The sequence below is a fragment of the Pseudopipra pipra genome, chromosome 9 (assembly GCF_036250125.1).
Source record: "Pseudopipra pipra isolate bDixPip1 chromosome 9, bDixPip1.hap1, whole genome shotgun sequence".
Taxonomy (NCBI): domain Eukaryota; kingdom Metazoa; phylum Chordata; class Aves; order Passeriformes; family Pipridae; genus Pseudopipra; species Pseudopipra pipra.
The window spans coordinates 9,842,412-9,864,305 of NC_087557.1; the positions used below are offsets into that span (position 1 = coordinate 9,842,412).

Sequence of the window (21,894 nt, forward strand, 5' to 3'; positions counted from 1 at the left end):
AAGAAATAGAAAGTTTTGTTTTCCTCATACTTTCCAAAGCACAAAGAACTTGCCAGTAAAATAAGAATATTATTCCTAAGATTATTATTCTGCTTTTAACAGAAAAAAAAAATCACAGTATCAAAGAGAAGCAAACTGTGCCTGGACAATATGTTTCTGACTCAAAGTGAAAACAAACAGTGGCTTATTGGTATTTAAGTAGCTGTAAACCAAACTATCTCAATTTATACACACTTGGAAAACAGCTCCTTTTTCTGTGCCACACCGTTTGTGTCCGCATGTTGTGGAATCTCCTTACAGCTTCACGTATAATTTTAAAACTGAAGCCATTTCTTAGCACTGAGAACAAGTGTTTATAAGAATCAAAAGGAGACATAAATGCTTGAATTTATGATTAAAAGGTCTACAGTAGAAAGGAGAAATGATTGACTTTTCCGAGTAAGGAAATGGGAAAATTCAAATTCTAGCTATGGAACTGACTCCTGCACCTTCATGGAAAGTCACTGACCTGTCTCAGATAGTAGTGTATTCCCTAATTATATTAGAAAACATTAGTTGCACTGCTCTTGACTTATATTGATACTTTTGAGAAAATGACTGATCCCCTTTCTATTTCATCATCTACAAAAGACAGACAATTTTACCAGCAATTAGTTCATTTATCACACACAGTGCTTGCTTGTTTATAAAGCTATAAGTATATTGACAGTTTTCTGTTCCTGAGAGAACTGCTAAATTAGTGTCTCATTTGTTATGTGATTAGCTAGTTTTTAATGGTACTGAGTGTCTAAGTCCCACTGAAATCATTAGAGACATTTGAATATCCTTATGTTCTAGCCATTGTGCCCATTTTCCCACAGTAATAATTTTTATCTTATAAGCCACTCTTTTCTTGGAAAAAAAAACAACAAAACAGCCATACATCATCTCCAGGCAAAGCAAAGTGTTTCTTCACTGTTGGACAACAGGTAGCAGGACACTTATTAAATGTACTATTCCAAATCAGCAGCTGGATTTGGAAGCTGTGTATTTCGAAGTAGTCTAACTAAATTAAAATCTGGCTAAATCGAACTGATTGCATCCATTTTTTTTCCCAGGTTTGTAAAATAGGTTTAATGCATTCTTCTTTAAACCCAGTTTCAGTTCTCCATGCCAAAGCTTGTAATTTTGAAGTTGGTGCAAGACTCCCAGAGTCTCTCATCATCTTCTGTGCTTTCCTCTTTGCACTAGGCTGTTTGGAGGGCAAGGAACCATATTACTAGGCTAGCAACCAGAGCACTACAGTCAGTCCTTTTCCTTATGGATGGACTCCTTGCCATTTCACTCTTGCTAACAGCTGCAGAACACACACCCATGGATGTGCCAGAGATTTTTTGAGAAATAGGGAGACACTAGACAGGAAGTAAATATGCAGTCTCTGGCTGCTGATTTTGAAACTCGAAGGATTCTGAAATCTACACGTAATGCCACTGGTCTTGTCCTGATTTCATTCAGCTCTTGTCACTGCCATCCTGGTGGAAAAATCAGAATACTTCCAGGAGCAGGCACAGCTCTCACTGGACTGTGGGTGCCACACGTGCTCACAGAAAGACCGCTGGTCATTGAGGTATTGCAGAAGTGCCAGTGCTGTGCCAGTACCTGAGTTGTGTGTGATTGATCATTCCAAAGTGTTTACTTTAAAACATCATCTATTAAAATGATTTTCGTAGATAGAAATAATTTCTTTGAAGAACCTCTTCTATTTAGGTCGACAAAGCTGGATGAGCTAAGGAGAAGTTTTAGAATAGCTAGAATTGCCAGAGCCACAAATCTTAAAATCACAGAATAATCCAGGCTGAAAGGTATTTTAAAGAGTCACTAGTTCAACCCCCAGCTCAAACCAGGTTTCTCAGGGCTTTGTTCAGTTGGGCTTTGAAAACCTCTAAGGATGGAAACTGCAAAACCTCCATGCACAGCCTGACCATTTTCATGGGGAGGAAATTTTGCCTTAGTTCTGGTCTGAACTCTTTTTTTTTTCAGTTTACACCCAGTGCTGGTCACTCTCCTCCTCCTCGAGCCCTGATGCAAAACACAGAGCCTGGGAGACCTTTTTAGTAAAGACTGAGGCAAAGGCAGCACTGAGAACCTCAGCCTGGTCTGTTCCTGCTGCACTAAGTCATCATCTGAATCCAGCAGCCGTCCCACATTTTCCTTGTTCATCCCCTAACTATCAATTTGACATCCCTTGGAAGTTTCAACTACAGCTGAACGCTTTTGTAACATCATCTCTACATGCCGGTGGGCATGGACAGCGCTTCTACATTACTTGTCCTGAGCCATTCCTGGCTTCAGCAGCTGTACACTGCCTTTACATCCTGGCTAAGTTGTGAGTTACTTTTTTAGACAAGTTGATCCAATCCAACTGTTTCTTTTCTTAAATGTCAAGTTGGACTGTCTTCACAGCATCAGCTCAGATTGTTGCATTCTAAGACACAACACCAGTTCAAATGTATTTATGAAAGGACAATTATGACTGTGTTCTCTGTAACAACTGTAAAATAATCCTGGAAAGCCACACTTCTAGACCTGGGCACTATGAGTCTTTGCTAGTGCACCAAGTGCTGCATACTTTCTGGTTGCTGTCCTGATCTTTTCAGTTCCTGAAGTAGAGACAGGGAAAAACCATTCAACTATTTCATAAAAATTAATTGATTAAGGTGTGGAAAGCACTCTGACACTTCTGATGAAAAGTGCTTTAGATGTTTTTATTTCTGCTACCAACAAAGCACTATGAGCAAAATTACAGTCAATCATCTGGCTTTCAAAGATAATAACTTTAAACTGAGGACCTGAGCTAGATTGCCAAGTTTATTGCCTGAGAGATCAAGATTATTGTCACAAGTTGGTAAATTTAAGACCTCAGAAGCCTCACTCCTCGCTTTCCTTAATATATCCCTCCATAAAAGCTACTCATAAACACAGTCCTTTTTACAATCACAATCATGGTAGAAGCTGTAAGGGGGGAACGTACCACCACTTAATTAGAACATACCTGCTCTCTCCACTTAGACTGCACAGCCTCTGTTCCTCAGACACAAAAGTCAAACTTCATCCAGTTCCCCAGGGCCATACCACTGTCAGTTCTATACTAGGTATCTAAAATGGGCCAGTAGTCAGAAGCATACTTGATAATTTTCAAACACGTTGGCTCAAAACCCATTACCTTAGGGCACTCCTATCACATTTCCATATATCTGCATTTCCCTCAAGCCACTGGCTTATGAGTTTTACCCAGTGTCAATCCACTGTTCCCACTTTGATAGGCAAAAACTGTAGTCAGCAGCTAAGTAGCAAGCTTTGGCCCTTGCACAAAAAGAGACTGTATTTTATTTTGTTATTTATTTGGTTGGGGTTTCATAACTGAAGCTCTTTTGTGTGTATGTTTCAAGAAAGCACTTTTTTCAGATCATTACAATTCCTCAGCAGTTCCTCAGAAACAAGTTCGTCCCTATGCTGCACACTTCATTTTCTGCACTAAGTACTGCCCCTCAGCAGTAGCAATTACCATTTCAAAAGGAAATAAAGTAGCACAAATGCATTTTACAACTCTCGAAATTTCATAATAGAAAACAGCTAAGGAGTGATTTGCAGTGTAGTGGTTAACTGTAAATCATTGCCAATATGCTCTCCACACGCTGAGTTTTGTAGGTTTGCCGTGTGGCACGTAATTTTAACAGACCATTTCCAATTATAGAACTTTAATTCCTCCAACTCGAGCACTTTTCTTTTGTAACTTCTACACCAGCAACACACTGTCAACTTCCAAGGCCCAGCACACACAGGGTAGATACTAAAGCTCTGCACAGAATATCATTGTTCATGCATTTTCATGGAACAGTCAATACACAACATCTGAATTGTAGCCTCATCTGGGCAGACACAAGCTGCTGCTTTTGTTCATACCTACACTCTACTCATTGTTGCCAAATATTCCCTCTGCTGAGTTTGGTCAAAGCCTTTCTGAGTTAGCATAGCCTTTGATTTGTTACCCAGACAGTCACAAAAAATTTCCAGTGATGCTCTGTCTTCAGATGAAGTGTATTGAATATTCAAGCTCAGCAGTGATTTCATATCATCTCTACACAAAAACCACAAAAGTGCATTACAACACTTTGGTAAAGAAATGGATTCTATTGTACTCTAAGCTTCCTCACTTCAGCATCTTCATACTCACCATTTGAAAAACTTAATTGTCACCATTGCTAGAGTAGAAAATTTAATGGTACTGATTAAAATAGCTATCTAAATAGGCTTAACAATACTTTCATTATTATGTGTTTTATAACATCTACTATAAATTAATCTATATATGATCAACTACAGGGCATAGAATTTTTCCACTCTTGATGTATGAGTTTTTATGAAACTAAGTTAGAAAAAGTAAATGCAGTACTTTGAAGTGTTACTATTCGCATATTATAGCTAATTATCAAGCACAATAACATCATCCTAGGGGAAAGGTCCACTGGCAACTTAATTCATTATCTTCTATCATTGTGTATCATGTTAAAATGACAAGCATCTTATGCTGCATAAGTCAACACAATTTTAATTAATATATCCAAACCTGATAACCTGTAGATACAAACATATCTGCTGGTTTTGTCCATGCTGAGTCCTCCTCAATTTTTGTATGTAGGTGCCTCTTCAAAGTGTTTTCCAAGTTTGCTTAGAAATGTAACAGAAATATTGTTTTTAATGAAAGCATTAATCCTATGAAAAGCTCAAAATGAGTTTAATAACCACCACAGTTGCCACTGAAATATATAATTCAGGAAACAGTGGAAAGGTAATTATGGTTGTGATAGTAAATTAACTTGTTTGCTATATACTGTGCTGAATGAATCCTTCCAAGAGTAACTCATCCACCCACATACCATGCACTCGAGCCAGCTCACAGGCTCTCAGCAGGGTCAGGACTTCAAAACCCAGGGCAGGCCATTGTGGGGAACTCCACAGGCTTTCAGTGCAGTTTGCAGCTGAGGAGGGAGAAGTGGGGGAGCAGCCTCCCAGCAGCAGGAGCCAGCTGTGCTGGCCAGGGTTGCATTGAGTAGAGCAGGGAGGAGCAGGATGATCCCATTGCTGCACACAGGCACCCACTACTTCCTTTGCCTTCGTGCCCCAAACACACAGTAATCTAATTTACTAAATTAAATATGAAATCAATCTTTCATTAACTTGAACTGCCTTAGTCTGCCAGAACGTTCATTCATTATACAGGTACTGGATAGAGCCACAGCAGGGGCTGTGTTCCTTAGGTGTACAATTCCTGTATGGCTGGAAGGAATGGCATTCAGGGATAATCAGCACCTCGTAACAGCCATCAACAACTAAAATCACTCTTAAGCTTATATTCTTGAGACTATTTCAAGCTTGCTGAAGCATTGAAAGAGATAGTACAGTTCCACACAATATTTCCACGTGATCCCATGATCATATTCTAGAAATCAAACACTGCTTAATTTTAGGATTTTAATTCCACAATTAACTGTTAGACTCTGTTTTGTGAGCATAGAAAGGAATTGATACCAGAGCCCACCACCTGATTCTGAGCCCAGCAAAACCAGGGATTTGTCTTCAGGAGTCATTCATTACCATGATAAATCATTTGCAAAACAAAAAAGCACAGGTGCTCCCTGCCTTTTTGGCCTTCAGCTGCAGCATTTATTTAGCCTAGGCTACAGGAGGAATTCACACTCCTGTTTGTCTGTGCAGCCGTTACTTTACACCCATCATTTTCTTTCCAAATTAGGTTCTGTGTAAGCTTTGCCAAAGCTTCTGGTTACAAAAATGCCAGTCAACGTACCATTTTCAACATCAAAATCAACTGTGAAATGAAATAGTATTAATTGGAAAGCAAGAATAATTTAGTTCAGTTGTGGATTTGATGTTACCAAAAGTAATCAATGGTACAATATAAAGTAAATGCTAAGACTTCAATATGCAATTAAGCATTTTGCACAAAATCCAAGCTGGTTTAATTTTTGTCTTTCGAAAGTGGTTTTAATCATTAATTGGAAGGTATAATATACCTTTTATTATCAATTTCTGCATACAGGCCCAAGCAAGCAGGACAGCATACTCTTAATTGTGACCACTTTTTCAGAATAGACATTAACTGAGGCTTTTTCATGCACAGTTGCTTTTGTATAAACTGATTGACACCTTTGGGGGTCGTCTTTCCACTGACTCATAATTTTGCTCACTCTTGAAAAAAGCCTTCTGCACACCTAGTATTCTCTAGTTAAAGCTGAAAATTCAACTCATCATATTTACACAATTAAAAAAAAAATCCATTCTGCGTTGTTTTTAATTGCAAATCCTACTCAAGGGACCAATTCTCCTGCTTAGGAGGCAGCCCTGTGCCTTCTACTAGAGAACCAACTGCAGTCAATTATGGTAATGAAATGTCAATAAATATAAAAATTTAATACAGCCTGTTCCTGGTGAGTGGCAGATGAGGACTTGCCTCCCAGACAAATTTGCTGGTGCTGCAAATATTAAATGCACCTGAAAGAGTAGCAGGTTGCCTGAGAGCTCTCCAGTAGAGGGATGGTGGGAGATCCAGGCATCTACTGGGTTTTTCCATTATGGCATAATCGCTGCACTAAGGCCACTGATATTCTTGACATTCAGACATTTTAACTTCTTATTATGAAGTGAGTAGCGTATTTTCCCCACAAACTGGAACCTCAGTGAGGGATTTTGAGCTTTTTTTCCCTTCTTAACAGTTACAAAAGGGAAATTAAGTTGTGAAATTTGATCTTTATATATGACCAGTTTCTCAATATGAAGTAGTTGAATCATGTCACTATATTAAACTCTTTGAGTAAAAAGTATTTGAGATATGTTACTTTATTTTTTCTTATTATTTCTATAAGTAAATATGAATAAGGAAATATGTATAAATGTATGTGCAGAAAGAGATAAATAAGAGGTGAACTAGAAAGTAGATTTTGAATGATAGTTTGGCTGGGATTTCCAAAAATCAGGTCCTAATTTTGTCACAGATTTCTTTGGCCCTGAGTAAGTGATTTAATGTCACTACTTCAAGTTTCCCCTGGTGTAAAAGAGAGCAATAAAACCTACCTCACAGGATACTTAAGCATAATCCATTGTCTTAATTGAAACATAAGCACAACTTTAACTGCTCCAACTCTACAAAGCATCAGTATTCTTAACCTCCATACAAAAAGTGTAACTTCATTTTTCTTGTGCAGTTGCCTTCAGTCAGTTTCTTGGGAGCAGTAAGAGTACATATAAAAGAAATGTCTTATTAAAAGTCAGTAATCTATTGATTATATTAAGGTCATTACTAGGAAAGGTTATTTTTAGTTTCTTTCAGTCATCTGTCTTTCTTGGCTGAAATTTTGTCAGTTTAAAGTATTTCAGGATTTTTTTATTGTTTTACTGCCATTTATACTTGAGCAAAATCAGTACTTTAAAAAAAATTAATTTCAAAATACATGTTCCTTAACAGTTTGGGTTGGGTTATTTTTGAGGGGGTTAAATATATTTTAAGGGATCAGAGCTTGGAAAAACAAAATTTTGCGGTATTGGTCTGTTTCCTTTGATGATACCTGTCCATTCCTTATTAACTACTTTATTATGAAAGACCTTAAAGATAGGATAAGAGCATTGATACCATTAAACAAATCACTAACCCAAAGTGTGCACTTACCATTGTGCTTAGTCTTCGTTTACAGCCTTCACTTACATGTGCTCACACAAAATATGGTTAGCAATTCCCCTGTTGTTCTGGAGGCTCCTAAAAGAGAAAGGTTTTGGTAACGTTAGAGCACCCAGGCGAGAAAAAGGCATTTTGAAAATGTGTCACTGACCCATTTATGTCTCAGCCAGTTGGCCAGGAGTGGTTCCTCATGGGGGCAAGCAGCACACCAGGCCATTTCCATGGGACAGTGGCACTTGTAGGGAGTTATCTGGCACTCTGGTGAACAGGGGCTGAGCATTTTAGCTGACCCAGTTGCTCAGGTCCCCCTGGTTCTGACCCACCAGCTCCACCGTGCTCCATCCTGCACCACTGCCCGGCCTCACAGTCACAAGCCTTGCCTGTGAGCCAGCTCAGCCCGGCCCCTGCACTTCAGCTTCACTTCATGGCATTCCTGTAGGCTGCAGCACCCTTCTCTGCTGGTCCCTATCCATGACAAAGCTCATAGACAGGTCAGCCTGCCCTGAGAACAAATGGGCAGCGTGACAAGGGCAGCAGGTCACAGAGCAGTCCCTCTTGTTTCTCTTCCCCCAGGGAAAGCAGCTTCGTGCGCTGCGGTTGCTGCTCGGGACAATGTGAGTGCAGCTGGCCCGTGTCACACACCTGCCAGCTCCTCCTGCCCCCTTAGCAGGGCAGGACTTGCCAGAACAAGTGTGTTCAAATCAATTCCAACAAATAGCAGGATTTTGTGTAGCTAAGGAGAACAGAAACCACCCACACAATACCTCTGTTTCCTGTGGGAATACACCGACATTTTTGGGCTTGAATAGATGTTTCTGGCCAAGTTATGGACACTGGACCAATTCCCACAAATATCATGTCCCTGTGGACTAATACACCAGTGTAGGCACGAAGCTCACTTCATCAGTCTTTTTTCACAAGATCTTACAGTTACAATGAGAACAAGAGACACCAAGCGAATAAAACAAACCAAGATGGGGACAGCTACAAGTGTCATAAGCAGTTTTCATGTATAAAGCTTCTGCAAAAAGCTAATACAGACAAACCAGCACTCACAGCAATGTGACATACCATTAAGATATATGGTTTAATATTATTTTCAATAGTGCTAAAATTGGTTTATATATAAAGTCATCTTGATACTTTATAATATAATTAAATTGAGAATGATTCGTTTATCCAGGAGTATCACAATTGTATGTGATTGCTTGAAACAACGGTTTGCTTGAAAGTGGTTCTGTGGCCGTGACAACCAGACAGGAATACTGTCCTCTTTTACAGGTGGATTATTCCATAATAGCATCCCAAGCTGGAGCCACCCTCAACAATCTCATGAGCCATGCACAAGAACTCGTAGCAAAGCTTCGTTCCCTGCAGTTTGATCTACGAGAATTTGTATGTCTCAAATTCCTGGTGCTGTTTAGCTTAGGTAGGTACATTTTAATCTTCATACTTAATTGTTTGGGTTTTTTTAAAACATTGAAAATATTTTGCTTTTCTTAAGTTTTTCATGAAACACATTATGAAGTATATTTAATGAGGTTCACAGTAATCTGAGGATTATTTTTTAATTATCAGTTGCAGGGAAATTATGTATAAGGACTAAAAGTGTGTTTCTACAGAAATGACTCCTAAAACTGTGGAATTAAATGGAGTATTACAAACTTTCTGTATTTCTGTATGCGATTACTGAATTTTCCAGAACAAGGATAAAATTCTATTAGATATTCTAGAGAACAGTGGAAAATACAGATTCCCATGTTCTTCTGTGATATTGAATACAGTTATGTAAACCAAATGGAGTGGGGATATGGCTGAAATTTCCCTCTTTTTCAAAGGTATCTGTGGTAAGTATAAACAATCTCCTTTGTATACGATGACTGTCACATTGGAACCCATAAGTGAGGAATGTATCTCATAGTTTTTTAAAAAGTGAAAGGAACTCCTAGAGTGCAAATTAATGATAGTAGCTTTATGCCAGATCTGGCTAGGAAATAACCTTCAAAGCAAAGATTGTTTTGTACTAGTGGAGGGGACAGAATGGGAAAGATACCTATGCAAGACAAATTAGTTAAACCAGTGCCCTCCAATAAATCAGTCAAGAAAAATCACTGGTGCCAGGGATAAAAAAGGGTTTAGGGAGATGGATTCCTATTGACTTCATAGGAGGAGATTTTTCTGCCTGTCCTCTGTTTCAGGTTTGCACTTTGTTGACATAATAAAGCTGGCCTAAATGAACTTTGCCCAAATGAATTTTTGTTTACTGGCAGACAGTTGAACGGAGAGACTTAAAAACATAAATAAGGTCAGACCCAGCTATATCTCTGTAGCAAAAACACCTCTTTTACTGAAAAGGTAAAGACAGTGAACAGGTAAACCAAACACAACAGTGAGAGATAGCAGCAGCTGGGGACATTACATAATACTTTTCTTTAATTTTCAGTTTAGAAAAAAAACTTCTGTAAAGGAATAAAATTCTAAAAAGAAGTTTTTTTAATACAATTACAAGTAGACTAAAAGGAACAGTTTAGGTCACACTGTAGAACATCGATTACAGTCTTAAATATGTCCCTCTGTGGTATTATAGAATTTGAAACTGCTTGAGAAAATTTTAGATTAAGCTCTCTTTAAATGCAGGGAGCAAAAAAGACTAATACTTCAGAGGTACAGGACACAGTACCTGTAGAAAATAAAAAAGAAGTATTTTACAAATTAGAATGAAATGAGAATAATGCTAACAGAATTGACTGTTATGAAGTATGTCCATTTTGAATCCTAGGAAGAGATGATGGATTTCCCTGGTAACTGTTAATATTTTGTATTCGGGGCTACATTGCTTTCCATATCTTAGATTCAGAGAAGCAAAAGCAAACCATCTGTTGCAGAAATTATGTTTTATGAATTAATCTGATATAACAAGAATTCATATTTCCTAATTCCTAATAAGTAGATTTTTCAGTCATTATACAGTGGCACAGAAATATCTGTAGAGCCTGTAGCCTTCTTCTGATAAAATATTTAGAAGATTCATCTCAGTTCAGCAATATTTTAAATTAGCTGAATAAGTGAAGTGCATTTGGAAAATTCTCACATTTAGATGGCCTTTTGGTTTGATCATGTTCATCAGCTGTTCTAGTACTTTGCATTGATTTAGGAATCATTCTCACACCTTTAGCTCTTCTAATTCTGCCAGGTACTATGCTCAACTTCTGAAGCAGTTGGGCAGGAATACCCTACAAGCTTGTACCGAGCCAGGTTAGCCAGTTTTTCTCTATGCTGCTATAAAAAGAACTAATTTTGCTGCTAATAGGAATCTTGTAGTCACATCACTTGCATATTAAAGTGATGTAGCTAAGAAAGGTTCAACACCTTTGAAATGGATTAGCTCATTATTTAGCGTACTGCAGAATTCTGTTTGCTAATAGTCAGAGCTACATGTTACTCTGAAAAGAGTAAAATGTAAAGATGGTATCACTTAACCCATAGGACAGAGGCAAATATTTGATGAGAATGATGACAAAAATTAAATGAAAACCACACATGCCCTTTCCAGCTAAGTACTTAAGTTTGTGCCCAAAAGAATGAGTGAATCATCTAGCTGGAATTAATAAGATGCCTCACATCCTAAGAGTGAGTCAGATTTTAGAAGACATTGAAGTGTCTAACAGTGCTGGTAGGCATTCAGCAGGGCTGTCAAGAGTAGCTAAGCATCAAATTCTACATAAATAACGGGGAGCAATTATCATACCTAAAGTATCTCAGTGCATTTGACACGTATCTACAACTCTTAAGTATTTCAACAGAAAACTGGTCTTAATGCCAAAAAATATCACTTAATCAAAAAAATATTTCAAAAACTTCAGCTGTTTCTTGTTGAAAATCTGACCCTGTAATGTTTAATGGAATAAAAAGTGCTTCAAGACATACCAGCCTATTTACATTTCTAGGGATGTTCACACCAGTGTTAACCAAGCCAATAAAACCTTATACTCTTGTTCTTTAGTACAGCACTTGATTGAAAAAACAATATCTAATATAAAGCCTCTCAAAGGCAATATGAACTCAGTAATCCACAGAATTAATTTATTGAGAAGAAACTGTTTGGTTTTTTATAACCATATAGATATAAGGCTGCCTTGTGTAGGTGGTTGTTATTCATGGCTGTACTATGTTGTCTGTCTCTTCACAAGACAGCAGACTCCTTTAGGGCAAAGAACCTGGTCTCTGCCTGTTTTCTTAACATTTCACAAGTTATTATCTTATTAAACTAACAGTAAAATAATGTTCAAAACCCAAAGCACTTAGAATAACTTTTTGAAATAGAATTAAATCATATTAGTTTTGCTTGCTAGGTTTTAAATGAGAGAGATAATTGTTCATTATCTATTTGTGAGAAGTAACAAAGGGTTTATACAGGAAAATCCTTTTGATTTTTGGCAGCATTAAAGAAGATGCTGTTGAAGCTCAGACAGATGCATATTTATTGTAGCCTTTGGAGATAGCAGTCACAACTCTTCCTGAATCAAACTGCATGTACCCACTTCAGTGAGCTCAGCTGCATTCTGTAGTGGGCCATCCAGTCTGTATGGGCCCATCTGACCAACACTGCCAAGTACATGGTGGTATTGACTCAGCAATTATTCAACAAGCCAGAATAGTTTGGTAACCAGTCTCTTAAGTGTGACGTCTCTTTGGTTCAGTGCTATATAGTATTTATATACCTAGAACTACATAACTTTTAAATTCCCTCTCTTAATTGTGAAAAGCAAATGTTTTTACAGCTGGGTAGTTCTTACCTCTCTGTACGTATAAGTCTTTCATGTCCACAGATCTTCACGCTTCAGTGACTGCCTACCCTCAGTGGTCCTCATGCATCTTTTAGTTCAGTCACTGCCACTCTCTGGAGAGGAGCAAGTCCATCACACTTGGATTACTGTTCTCATCAGATAACCAAGATGGAGTCATGATAACTCAGCAACTGTAATAACAAAGTGGATGGAAAGTTAGTGGCCAGGCACAAGTTGCAAAACTAGGAAAGACTAAAGAAATCTTTGACAGACTTGAGTGTTAAACCTACTTTTAACACTACTCGATGAACTCACATCCTACACATGGAACCTCTGAAAAACATGCTGATCACATAGTTGTGTAACTGTTTATCAGATTTACCACCAAATGACAATAAACATCTTTAGCTTTCTGAAAGTTGACCAAATTGAGGATAATGTGATTTCTTTACCCTAATCCCAGGGTAATAATACACCTGATTTTTCTGTGGCATATAACCAGTATAGCCCACGGTACACACTATCAAAAAGTAGTTCAAAAACTAAATACAAGTGATTTCCTAGTTGTTAATAACTGCTGGTTTGAATCAAAATACATTACAGATAGAAAAAGCAAATATGTCAGTTTATCAGCCTCTTTGAATTTTCATTACCACATTTGACACTAGTTTGGAAACTCCCCTCTTTATTTGTCATAAATCAGAATTAGAAATAAAACAAATAAATGAAAATAAACAAAAAACTCATCCCACGTGATCTGTAAAATTCTCTAATTCAGGGGCTGAAATAGATTCGGGTGCTCCACTAGGCTGAAATTTTGACCTAACTAAGGGCAAAGAGAATTTCACGCAGTTTTTACCAGAGCCAAAATTTGCTTCCTAACACAGAATAAAGTTCAGATCAAATTTTCAGTACCTAAACATGATAAATGACTAAATCTAAATGACGCTTGAAGAACCAAATGAGTGCCTTAAATGGGATATTTTCTGTCATCTTCATTTTACCATCCAGTAGCTGTACAGACTGGTCACTTAACCTGAAATCAGCCTTTGTTTTCTCTTTATCAAAACTTCCCATTTGTCCTGCTAGTTTTTATTATCTGAACTCAGCAAGGATGATTTTTCAAACCTCCCATCAGAGCAGTTTGTAAAGTGAAATGCCAATAGGAAGAAAGTTAGACATCATTTGACCCATGTCCAGGCACTTGTCCAGCTGTGGAGCTAAATGCTAGACTAGGCAGCAGCTGACTGGTACTACTCCCTTATCACTGTCAGGACACAGATAAATGTACTTCATTTAAAAAATGAAGGCTTTATCAATGGACAAATAATTGCAGAGCCACTATTGATCTCATATCTCACTTAACATGAGACAAGAGGGTCCGGTAAAAATAGTAAACATTTAATCGTGGTGGACATCAAACAATGGGCTCTTGCTTAAACAACAAAAAAAACCTAACAAAAAAAGAACTCAATTTTTAAACAGTGCCCTCCAATAAATGCAGCCTTACTTAAGGGTTCGGCAGAAATCTATCTAAATCTGCAACACTCCGTTCTCATTTCTGTGAAAATGAGAGGAATATTAGCAAATTAATCTTTCCTTGCTTTAAGTCTCCCTAAATTGTCAGAGCTGAGATAGGAGGAGGTATCTAAGGTTCTGGGCCCCACTATTTGTGCTTTTGGAAAAGAAATGTGCTAAGATCTTCATACAGATGAAGCAGGCTGAAATGAAGCATTTCCAAGGCAGACTCTACTCCTACCACTCACAGAACTAGAAGGAGCAAATACACACCTAAGGAGCAGCAGCACAAAGCCTGCCTGTGCTCCATTTCACCTGGTTCCAGTAACTCACATCGATGCAGTCACACAACAATCTGGAGCTGAAGAAAAAAAACCAACTCCAAAACAATATTATAAATGAGCTATCGCACTTTTTACTGTACTTTACGTAACAACATTGTTCCATTCATTGTTCTGTTAGATTTACAGACTAGCAGAATCTCTGCCTCAGTGAGCTTGCAATCTAAATACACAGAAAAGATAAGAAAAAAAAATGCAGCAGCAAACCATGATGAAACATGAAGTTGTAAATATTTTCACTTTCACAGTTTTTGCTGAGAGTTTAATTTGAGATACCATGTATGTAGATAGGAAAATAAGAGTATAAGCATCAAATTGAAGTAGTATGACAGGGAATATTTACTAAATTTTTGTAGTACTTATGGTAGTTAAGAGCACACAAACAAAAATAATAGAAGAATTAAATGAAGAAATTAGTGAGGCAGGAGGTTTTATCAGAACAAAAGGAAAAGAAGAAACAAGACTGGAAAATTAGACAAGAACCAATTCGTGCAGGATTATAGATAACTAAGTGTAATACAGATATAAAGGTATAACCTAGCAAATTTTGCATGTAAATCTTTATTGCAGATAAAGATTAAATAGGTGCTGCAAATTTGAAATGAAAAGTATTGCATGACGGTCTTCCCTGGCAAGCCAGTGTAAGCCAGTAATGCAGCACTTATCCAGGGATGGCCTTGTCATCACAAATGTGTCCACTTCTCATACAGTGACAAACAGTTCTTAGGGTTCAATGCAGTCTTCTTCAAAGTCGTCACTCTGACTGTTTCTATTTTTGGTAGTTTGTAAATATACAACTATTTTTACACCTCTTTATATATATATATATATATATATATATATATATGTTATTTGCAATACAGATGTATAATTGAATCCATTGTCAGTTTTCTTACATTCATCCATTCTGTTACACAAGTGAACCTGTAAAATTGGACCTGGTAAACACCGGTAACGGAGCAGGCGAGGGGTTCTGTACAAGTAGTATTCCAGCAGGGCTTTTAGGCTTCCCCACATTACATCTGAGTTTAGAAAAATTCTTACTGCACACTCATCTTATCCACGCTCTTATCTCAACCTTAATGTCCAACTACAGTAAGCACTGGAGGGTAATACTGGCAAAGAAACACTTCCTAAACTTCATGTAATCATTTGGAATTCAGGAAGGATCGATTAGTATTCAGGAGATGTGACTGCTCAATATTTATACCATAGAGACTTGGCAGAAGCAAATAATGGTACATAAAGCTGATGCTTGTCTTAATTAAATGCAGTATAATAGGTGTTGGGGATATTTTTTTAGTGAAGAGAGCAGTTTAGCAATGACCAGATATAACTCATTCTGAAGTTCAGAGTTTAAAACTAATCAATATGTATTTATAACAAGGGAGGAACTAAATATCATTTATTACTAGCAGACAGCTGACTAATAGTAAAATCAAGATTTATTTAAGTACTTTTTCCACATACTAATTTCTGACAAAAAAATTGCTCCCTTGTATTCTTGATTTTTTTTTTCCTGTACTAACAGTATTTCAAAATGACTTTTTGAAATTACCATCTCATCTGCAGAATGCCTGGGAATGAACCAAAGAACATAGAATGAGACATCTAGCTAGGGTGATCCTTTCACTGTGACAAACTTATGAACAGGAACATTTCCTAATTTTATGATAAGGAATCCTTAATGGCAGGTGACATTTTTAAATGCTCCTTTAAAGTATGCAATCTACATATGTGATGAGGAATAGGTTTTGATGGGCAGACAGTGCAAGGATGACAGGCACAGTCCCAGCACACTTACAGCCCAGGCTTGTCTCAGATATCACAACAAAGTTTTGAAGGGGAATATGAAGAAAGTGGATAAATAGATCTGGCATATTAAGCATGAGAAGCAGAAAGGAAAAAGCAGAAAAGTACTTGGTCCAGAAAGGTGGTGGGTGGGAAATGGAGAAGTCAGAGGCAGGAGACGACCTCGTGATGTTGAATGACTGATGATATGTAAGGCAGGAACTGCTACGAGCCCTTGAAAGTTAACACAATTTATGTCTGATGTAGCAGGGAAAAGGAAAGAAGCCAAAAAACAGGGAAGCAGTGAGATCAGAAAGGTACCTTGGCAGCACCATTTGCCAAGGCCAAAGGATGAAATGCTGTGGTCACTGAGATGGAATATGATGAAGCAATTTTTTAAAAAATTAATCAGGTAAACCATGTCTACTGTGCACATCCCATGGAAGTCGATGAGAACACATTTGCAGGATTAGCTCTGTAGTATTAGTTTGAGATTAATTATGCTAGAAATATAAGTATTTAAGGGTGAAGATCACAACCTTTTGGAAGATCTCATCTCTGTGTATAGTGGAGGCTCTGTTTCTTGAAATCTGAAGTCAAGATGATGCCTCTCTAAATTATTATGATACAGGTCAGTCAGAAGCTACAGACTTTGTTTTCAACTGCTGGAAGGAAACTGATGTCTTGCATTGAGCAGAAGGCTGAAAGAGGTAACAGTGACACTTACAGGGATCCTTTCTTGTCCCCAAGAAAATTTTATAGTCAAGAATTTGAAATTTATCATGAATTTCCTGATTGCAGTTTTGACAAACATTTCTCTGACAAATTTGAATTTGCTGACTTTTAATGTGAACAGTTGTCAGCAGTCATATATAGTCCCTCACTGTTGCATGTTCCACATTCCCTTGGAAACTATGGTTACATCTCTTACTAGAGATAATGAGGGCAAATGGAACGGTTAAATATCCAGCCTGCTCCTGGAGCATTTAACTCTTCTCTGGATCTCAAGCAAAGCAGCCAGGCTCCTCCACTCTGCCACCAGAAGAGCTATTCCACTTTTAACCCTCTGGGAAAGCAAAGCAAATGAATATGGACAAAACCTCATTTCAGAATAATCTCGTGAGGGACATTCTCCTTTCATGGAGGCAGCATTGCCCAACAGAGAAATCAACCCTTTTGTTTCTGACTCCATTACTTTGAAGTCTCTTGAATGATATCTCAACTACGCAATCTGGTAAACGAAAACAGGAGTTATCTATCTTTGTAAAGAGTGGTGAAATCCAGAGTATTAAAGATACTATGTAAAGTAGAGGCAGACTGAAACAACACTGTTTGAAATATCTACAGATACCGTAACAAAGACACTGTTCACAGGAATCTGATTTAAAATACCTTGAATAGATTTTGAGAAAATTTGATCCTTTCCCTTTTAAATTACTCAACATGAAACTATTTCCTTGCTGTATTTTCATATTAGGGTCTAAGACTTTGCAAAAAAATTTGAAAATTCATCTTTTGAGAGACTGTTTTTAGAAGTGAATTTTAGCATTTTAGCACATACAGGACAAAGTGGATATTCTTTTGCCCTTTTTTTATTTCTTAGCAAAGACATATTCCTTTCACTTTATGTGTCAAAACCCATAACAAAGCCAAACAATTAAAAATCAGTCCTTAAATTTCTTATAGATGCTAAATTATGATGTATGGAGTGATGACTTTGATAAACAACGCTTTTTCAGTGAGCTGACAGGTTTTAGGCCAGCCTCCCATGCAGGTTCCACACATGTGCAGGCAGTATTAAAGAAAGTAGGACAGTGTCTATTTTACAGATATCTATCTTAGTGAAATCTCCAGTGAATTATTTTTGTGAAAAAAGCACATAATATAAAAGGAATAAAATACAAATGCTGGGGTTATAAGGTACAGTTCAGAATTAAACCAGTAGTTTTTAATAAATAAAACTTGAATCATTCATCTCAGCCCTGGGTGTAGGAGTAGTGAATGATAAAATTCCTGCAGGAATTTCCAAGATAGCCTTCTGTTTCATGGCTGATGGAGCTTTTTGAATAAACTACACTAAATAATAGAGGAAAGTTAATAATCACTGTTGATTTGTCCTGATTTTATTTCATTAAATGCAATGAATGTTGCAAATTCATACCTCATATAACTGTTGAGTACAATGGCATTATTGAGGCATGAATTTGATTCAGTCTGATCATTACTGGGTTATGTTGGCTGCTTGTCTGACAGCTGCAAGCCATGGAAATAAGATCTAATGCAAGTACTTTTTCTTTTCATGTTGTTTTTTTCCAAAATGCATATTTAACAAGGTTTTGAAATAACAATAGGATTAGATGCTTGAGAGAAAATTAGGTCATATATTTGTTAGATACAAATCTCGCAAGTAATTAGAAACGTGGGTATCAAGCAATATTTGTATTCTGTACAGTTGCCTTTGTGTGGAGACAGTGGGGATTTCAGAATAACCCAATCAGTGTGCTCTGCACTTTTTCCCTCTCTAATATGTTTGTAGAATACTAGTAAGTACAGCTTTTAAACATCTCCTGAAAGGGGAGAACAAATTACCTGCATATAAGCCATGTTTACTGGTGTGTCTACTTTTAGAATACTTTTACAATTTCTGTCCTTTTCTGGTTTTTAATATACATTTTAGATATTTAAAGTGCAAGTTTAAATGTATTACATATGTAACAGAGGAAATATGTTATTACATAGAATCTTTTAGCTGCTGTTGGCTGAAATGTTTGATATGAGTGACTACTTTTGTTAATCAAGTTTCCCAGCATAAGACGAAGATGGGAATAAATGGCTTTGTTTTAAAATACAGATAAGTGAATGAATATCTTTAACCTTGGGGCCAGTAATACCACCCTATAGTCTTAATTTGAACACGTGTTTAAATGTTTCACTGAATGAGGAACTTGCTAAAGGAATAAAATAACTAAATTCACTTTGCAGTAGTAACAGACAACCTACTAAATATTTTTAAAACCAGAAAATATAGACTAAAAACTGCCTCTCATGTATTTCTAATTAAAAACACACATTGCAGAGGCTCTAACCTGAAAGTGTATATATGGGTGAGTGCTGGCCATTTACTGGAGATGCACTGTAGACTGTGCCTAATACCCCTTTGCTGCTTGTGTAAGATTGAACACTGGAAGAGAAACAAAAGCAATGGCTGTCTCTGAGGGTCTTGAAAGGGAGAGGTGAAATACTGTAAAGCAACAATGAAAAGAAGTCACAGGAGAATTTAACAGGAGCTCAGGTGAAAAGAAAGGATCTGCAAGAGTGATGGAAGAAGAGTGATGGGACAAGAGTGTCAGAGAAGAGGCTATTGGGGCAGAGCAGGAACCAGAAACAGTCAATGAAAACAAGGGGACAGCAGTGATGTGGATCAGAGGAACAGAGGGAGACTGGAGGGCTTGCGATGGGAGCCAAGAAAGCAGAGGGGAAAGGCCAGGGAGGAAACAGAAACCATAGAACTGTGATCAAAGCCAAGCTAGAGGTGGAAAGGGAGGAAACAGAAGCAAATAGGAAAGAAACAATGAAGAAAAATTCAGAAACAAACTTTATGGCCCAGCTTTGAATGCAGCTGGAATCATGAACTGGGAGACAGAAGGGGATGGTGCAGAAACACTCTTTCCCAAGCTCGTGGCTTGGAGCGTGTCCCAGTGACTTCTGCTGGCAGAAAAAGGAAGAGGGATGAAAACTGCAACTCCTTAGGCTCTGGCAAAGCTGCTACCAAGATTGGATGAACCTCTCAGAGCAGGAGTTCCCAGTTTTGCTCTGGTCCTGTGCAAAGCTATTGAGTATGGGACAAACTGAAAGAGTAAGCCCCCAGTCCATGTGGCTTACAAAACCTTAATTTGCACGTGGCCATCATCCTAAGGGTATTTTAAGAGTTCTTCTTTATAAGATTATTCAAAGATTGATAAGGAAAACCCTACACTTAGTATCATCTTCAGTACTGGGAGGGTTTGATGTGCATTATAAACATATTGCACAACACCTCTGTTTGCCAAGTGAAGGGAAGTCTCATCTCAGGAAAGAAAAAGATTTCAACATCAGAATGGGGAATGACACAAGAGCGTTTTTCCTCCCCAACACCAAAAAATGTAACAGAGATCAGTGAACTGCTCGGGACAAGATAGACAATGCTATCCAGTCTTTCACCAGGGGAAAACCCATACCCTAAGCAGAACAAATGATACACTCTTCTTCAAGCCCAGTCTGAGGCAGGCTGGATGGGTGGCAGCTTGAGAAAGTTCTTTTCTCTCATCTAAGACCATCTCTTCTGAGACAGATTTGTCTTTAGAGAATGGAGTCACCAGCAAGGTTAAAAAGGACAGGTATCAGGCTCACATGCACTTAAGTTCTGGAAAACAACTCCACACACTGGAAATACCTTTCACATTGTTGAGGGGTTACTGTGGCAGCAGTGTCACCTAGACTGCAGGCTGTGCTCTGGCTGGCCAGCTCTTACCTGCATTTCTTCCTCCCTTTCTGCTTTGAGACAGGAAAAAAAATACCCTCACAATTAATTAAAAACATAGATAAAGCTAGAAAAGATGAGCCGGGGAGTAAAGAGCAATTATGAACTTTCCTGCTAAAAATTCACTAGGCATACTGTAAAATTCAGAGATCATTGTGCCCCTCAAAAACACAGCAGAGAGAAGCAGACACGTAGACAAGCTTTCAATTACTTACGTGCCTTTGGCTTGCTTTCAGGATGCTGTGGAACTGGAAACAGCTATGGTAAATGTATTTTCTCTGCATTTGCCTTTCTTGACAAAACAGCTCCAATATTTTGATCTCAAGAATAATCAGCTCTTTTGCATTTCCTTTTCAACTAACTGCAGACTTTTGCAAGTTAAAAATTAATGACAACTTCTCTTCCTCTCTTTTTTTTTTTAAACAAAACTCTTTTGTGCTCTTTTCTGAAAAAAAAAAAAAAAAAAAAATTCTTTTTCCTACAGCCAGTAACTATTAGTCTAAACAGCATTCCAACCACTCTTTCTCCTTCCTCTGCAGTTACACACAAAACGAATTCCACCACAACAACCTGGTTCATGGAGACCATTATTCTGGAGATGAAACATTGTGTTGTGTCCTTTACCACTATTATGGGCAGTCAGTCTGTTAGAACATATTGGGCGATTATAGGTTAGTCTTTTCAGAGAAAGCCATGGGTTTCAAGTCAGCAGTAACCATCTATCAATTCTTGAGATTATGCCATGATTTACTGTCACGGCATCATGTATTCTCTGATTTTCTGCCTCCTGTGAAACATTGTGCTTTCCTTTTCTATTGATGTATCAACTATAATAGTTACAAGCAGCTACAGAAAAATCAATAGTGAACTTTCATTACTGTGCACATAGAATACCATGCTGTGAGAGCACCTAGCTGTTAAATAGTCGCCAGCAATAAGGTACACTGTAGATGTCTGTTATTTTGGTCTAAATGAAGAATGTCTGAATTTGAAACAACAAATATCTAGGATTTTTGACACCGCTGAATTCTATGACAAGTTTTTTCAGTATGTGATTTTTTTTTCCCCAAGCGTCAGGCTTGATATGTACTTTCTGTACTGTGATCTGTGTATTTTTTTTAACCTAAGTCTGCCACTGGAAGTTAATATCAAAATAAACTTCTGGGCTCTGCTTAGCTGAGTCTTATTAGGCTTGGTTGGACAGAAGTG

The 21,894-nt window shown here is 37.7% G+C and overlaps 1 protein-coding gene and 1 long non-coding RNA gene across 5 annotated transcripts in view; one reads left to right on the forward strand and one right to left on the reverse strand.

The window, feature by feature from the left end:
* The window catches only part of NR5A2 (nuclear receptor subfamily 5 group A member 2), an 88,319-nt gene that overhangs the window by 52,036 nt on the left and 14,389 nt on the right, over positions 1 to 21,894 (forward strand). For all 4 annotated transcript variants that reach the window (XM_064664479.1, XM_064664483.1, XM_064664482.1 and 1 more), the window contains one exon: positions 9,011 to 9,158. In XM_064664479.1, the coding sequence (XP_064520549.1) occupies positions 9,011 to 9,158 (148 nt within the window). The remainder of the gene's footprint in view (positions 1 to 9,010; positions 9,159 to 21,894) is intronic.
* On the reverse strand, positions 4,432 to 12,704 carry LOC135418825 (uncharacterized). Its single transcript, XR_010432690.1, has 3 exons — positions 12,526 to 12,704; positions 7,721 to 7,807; positions 4,432 to 4,707 (listed from the first exon to the last, which is right to left on the reverse strand). It is a non-coding gene; the product is annotated as an uncharacterized LOC135418825 (long non-coding RNA).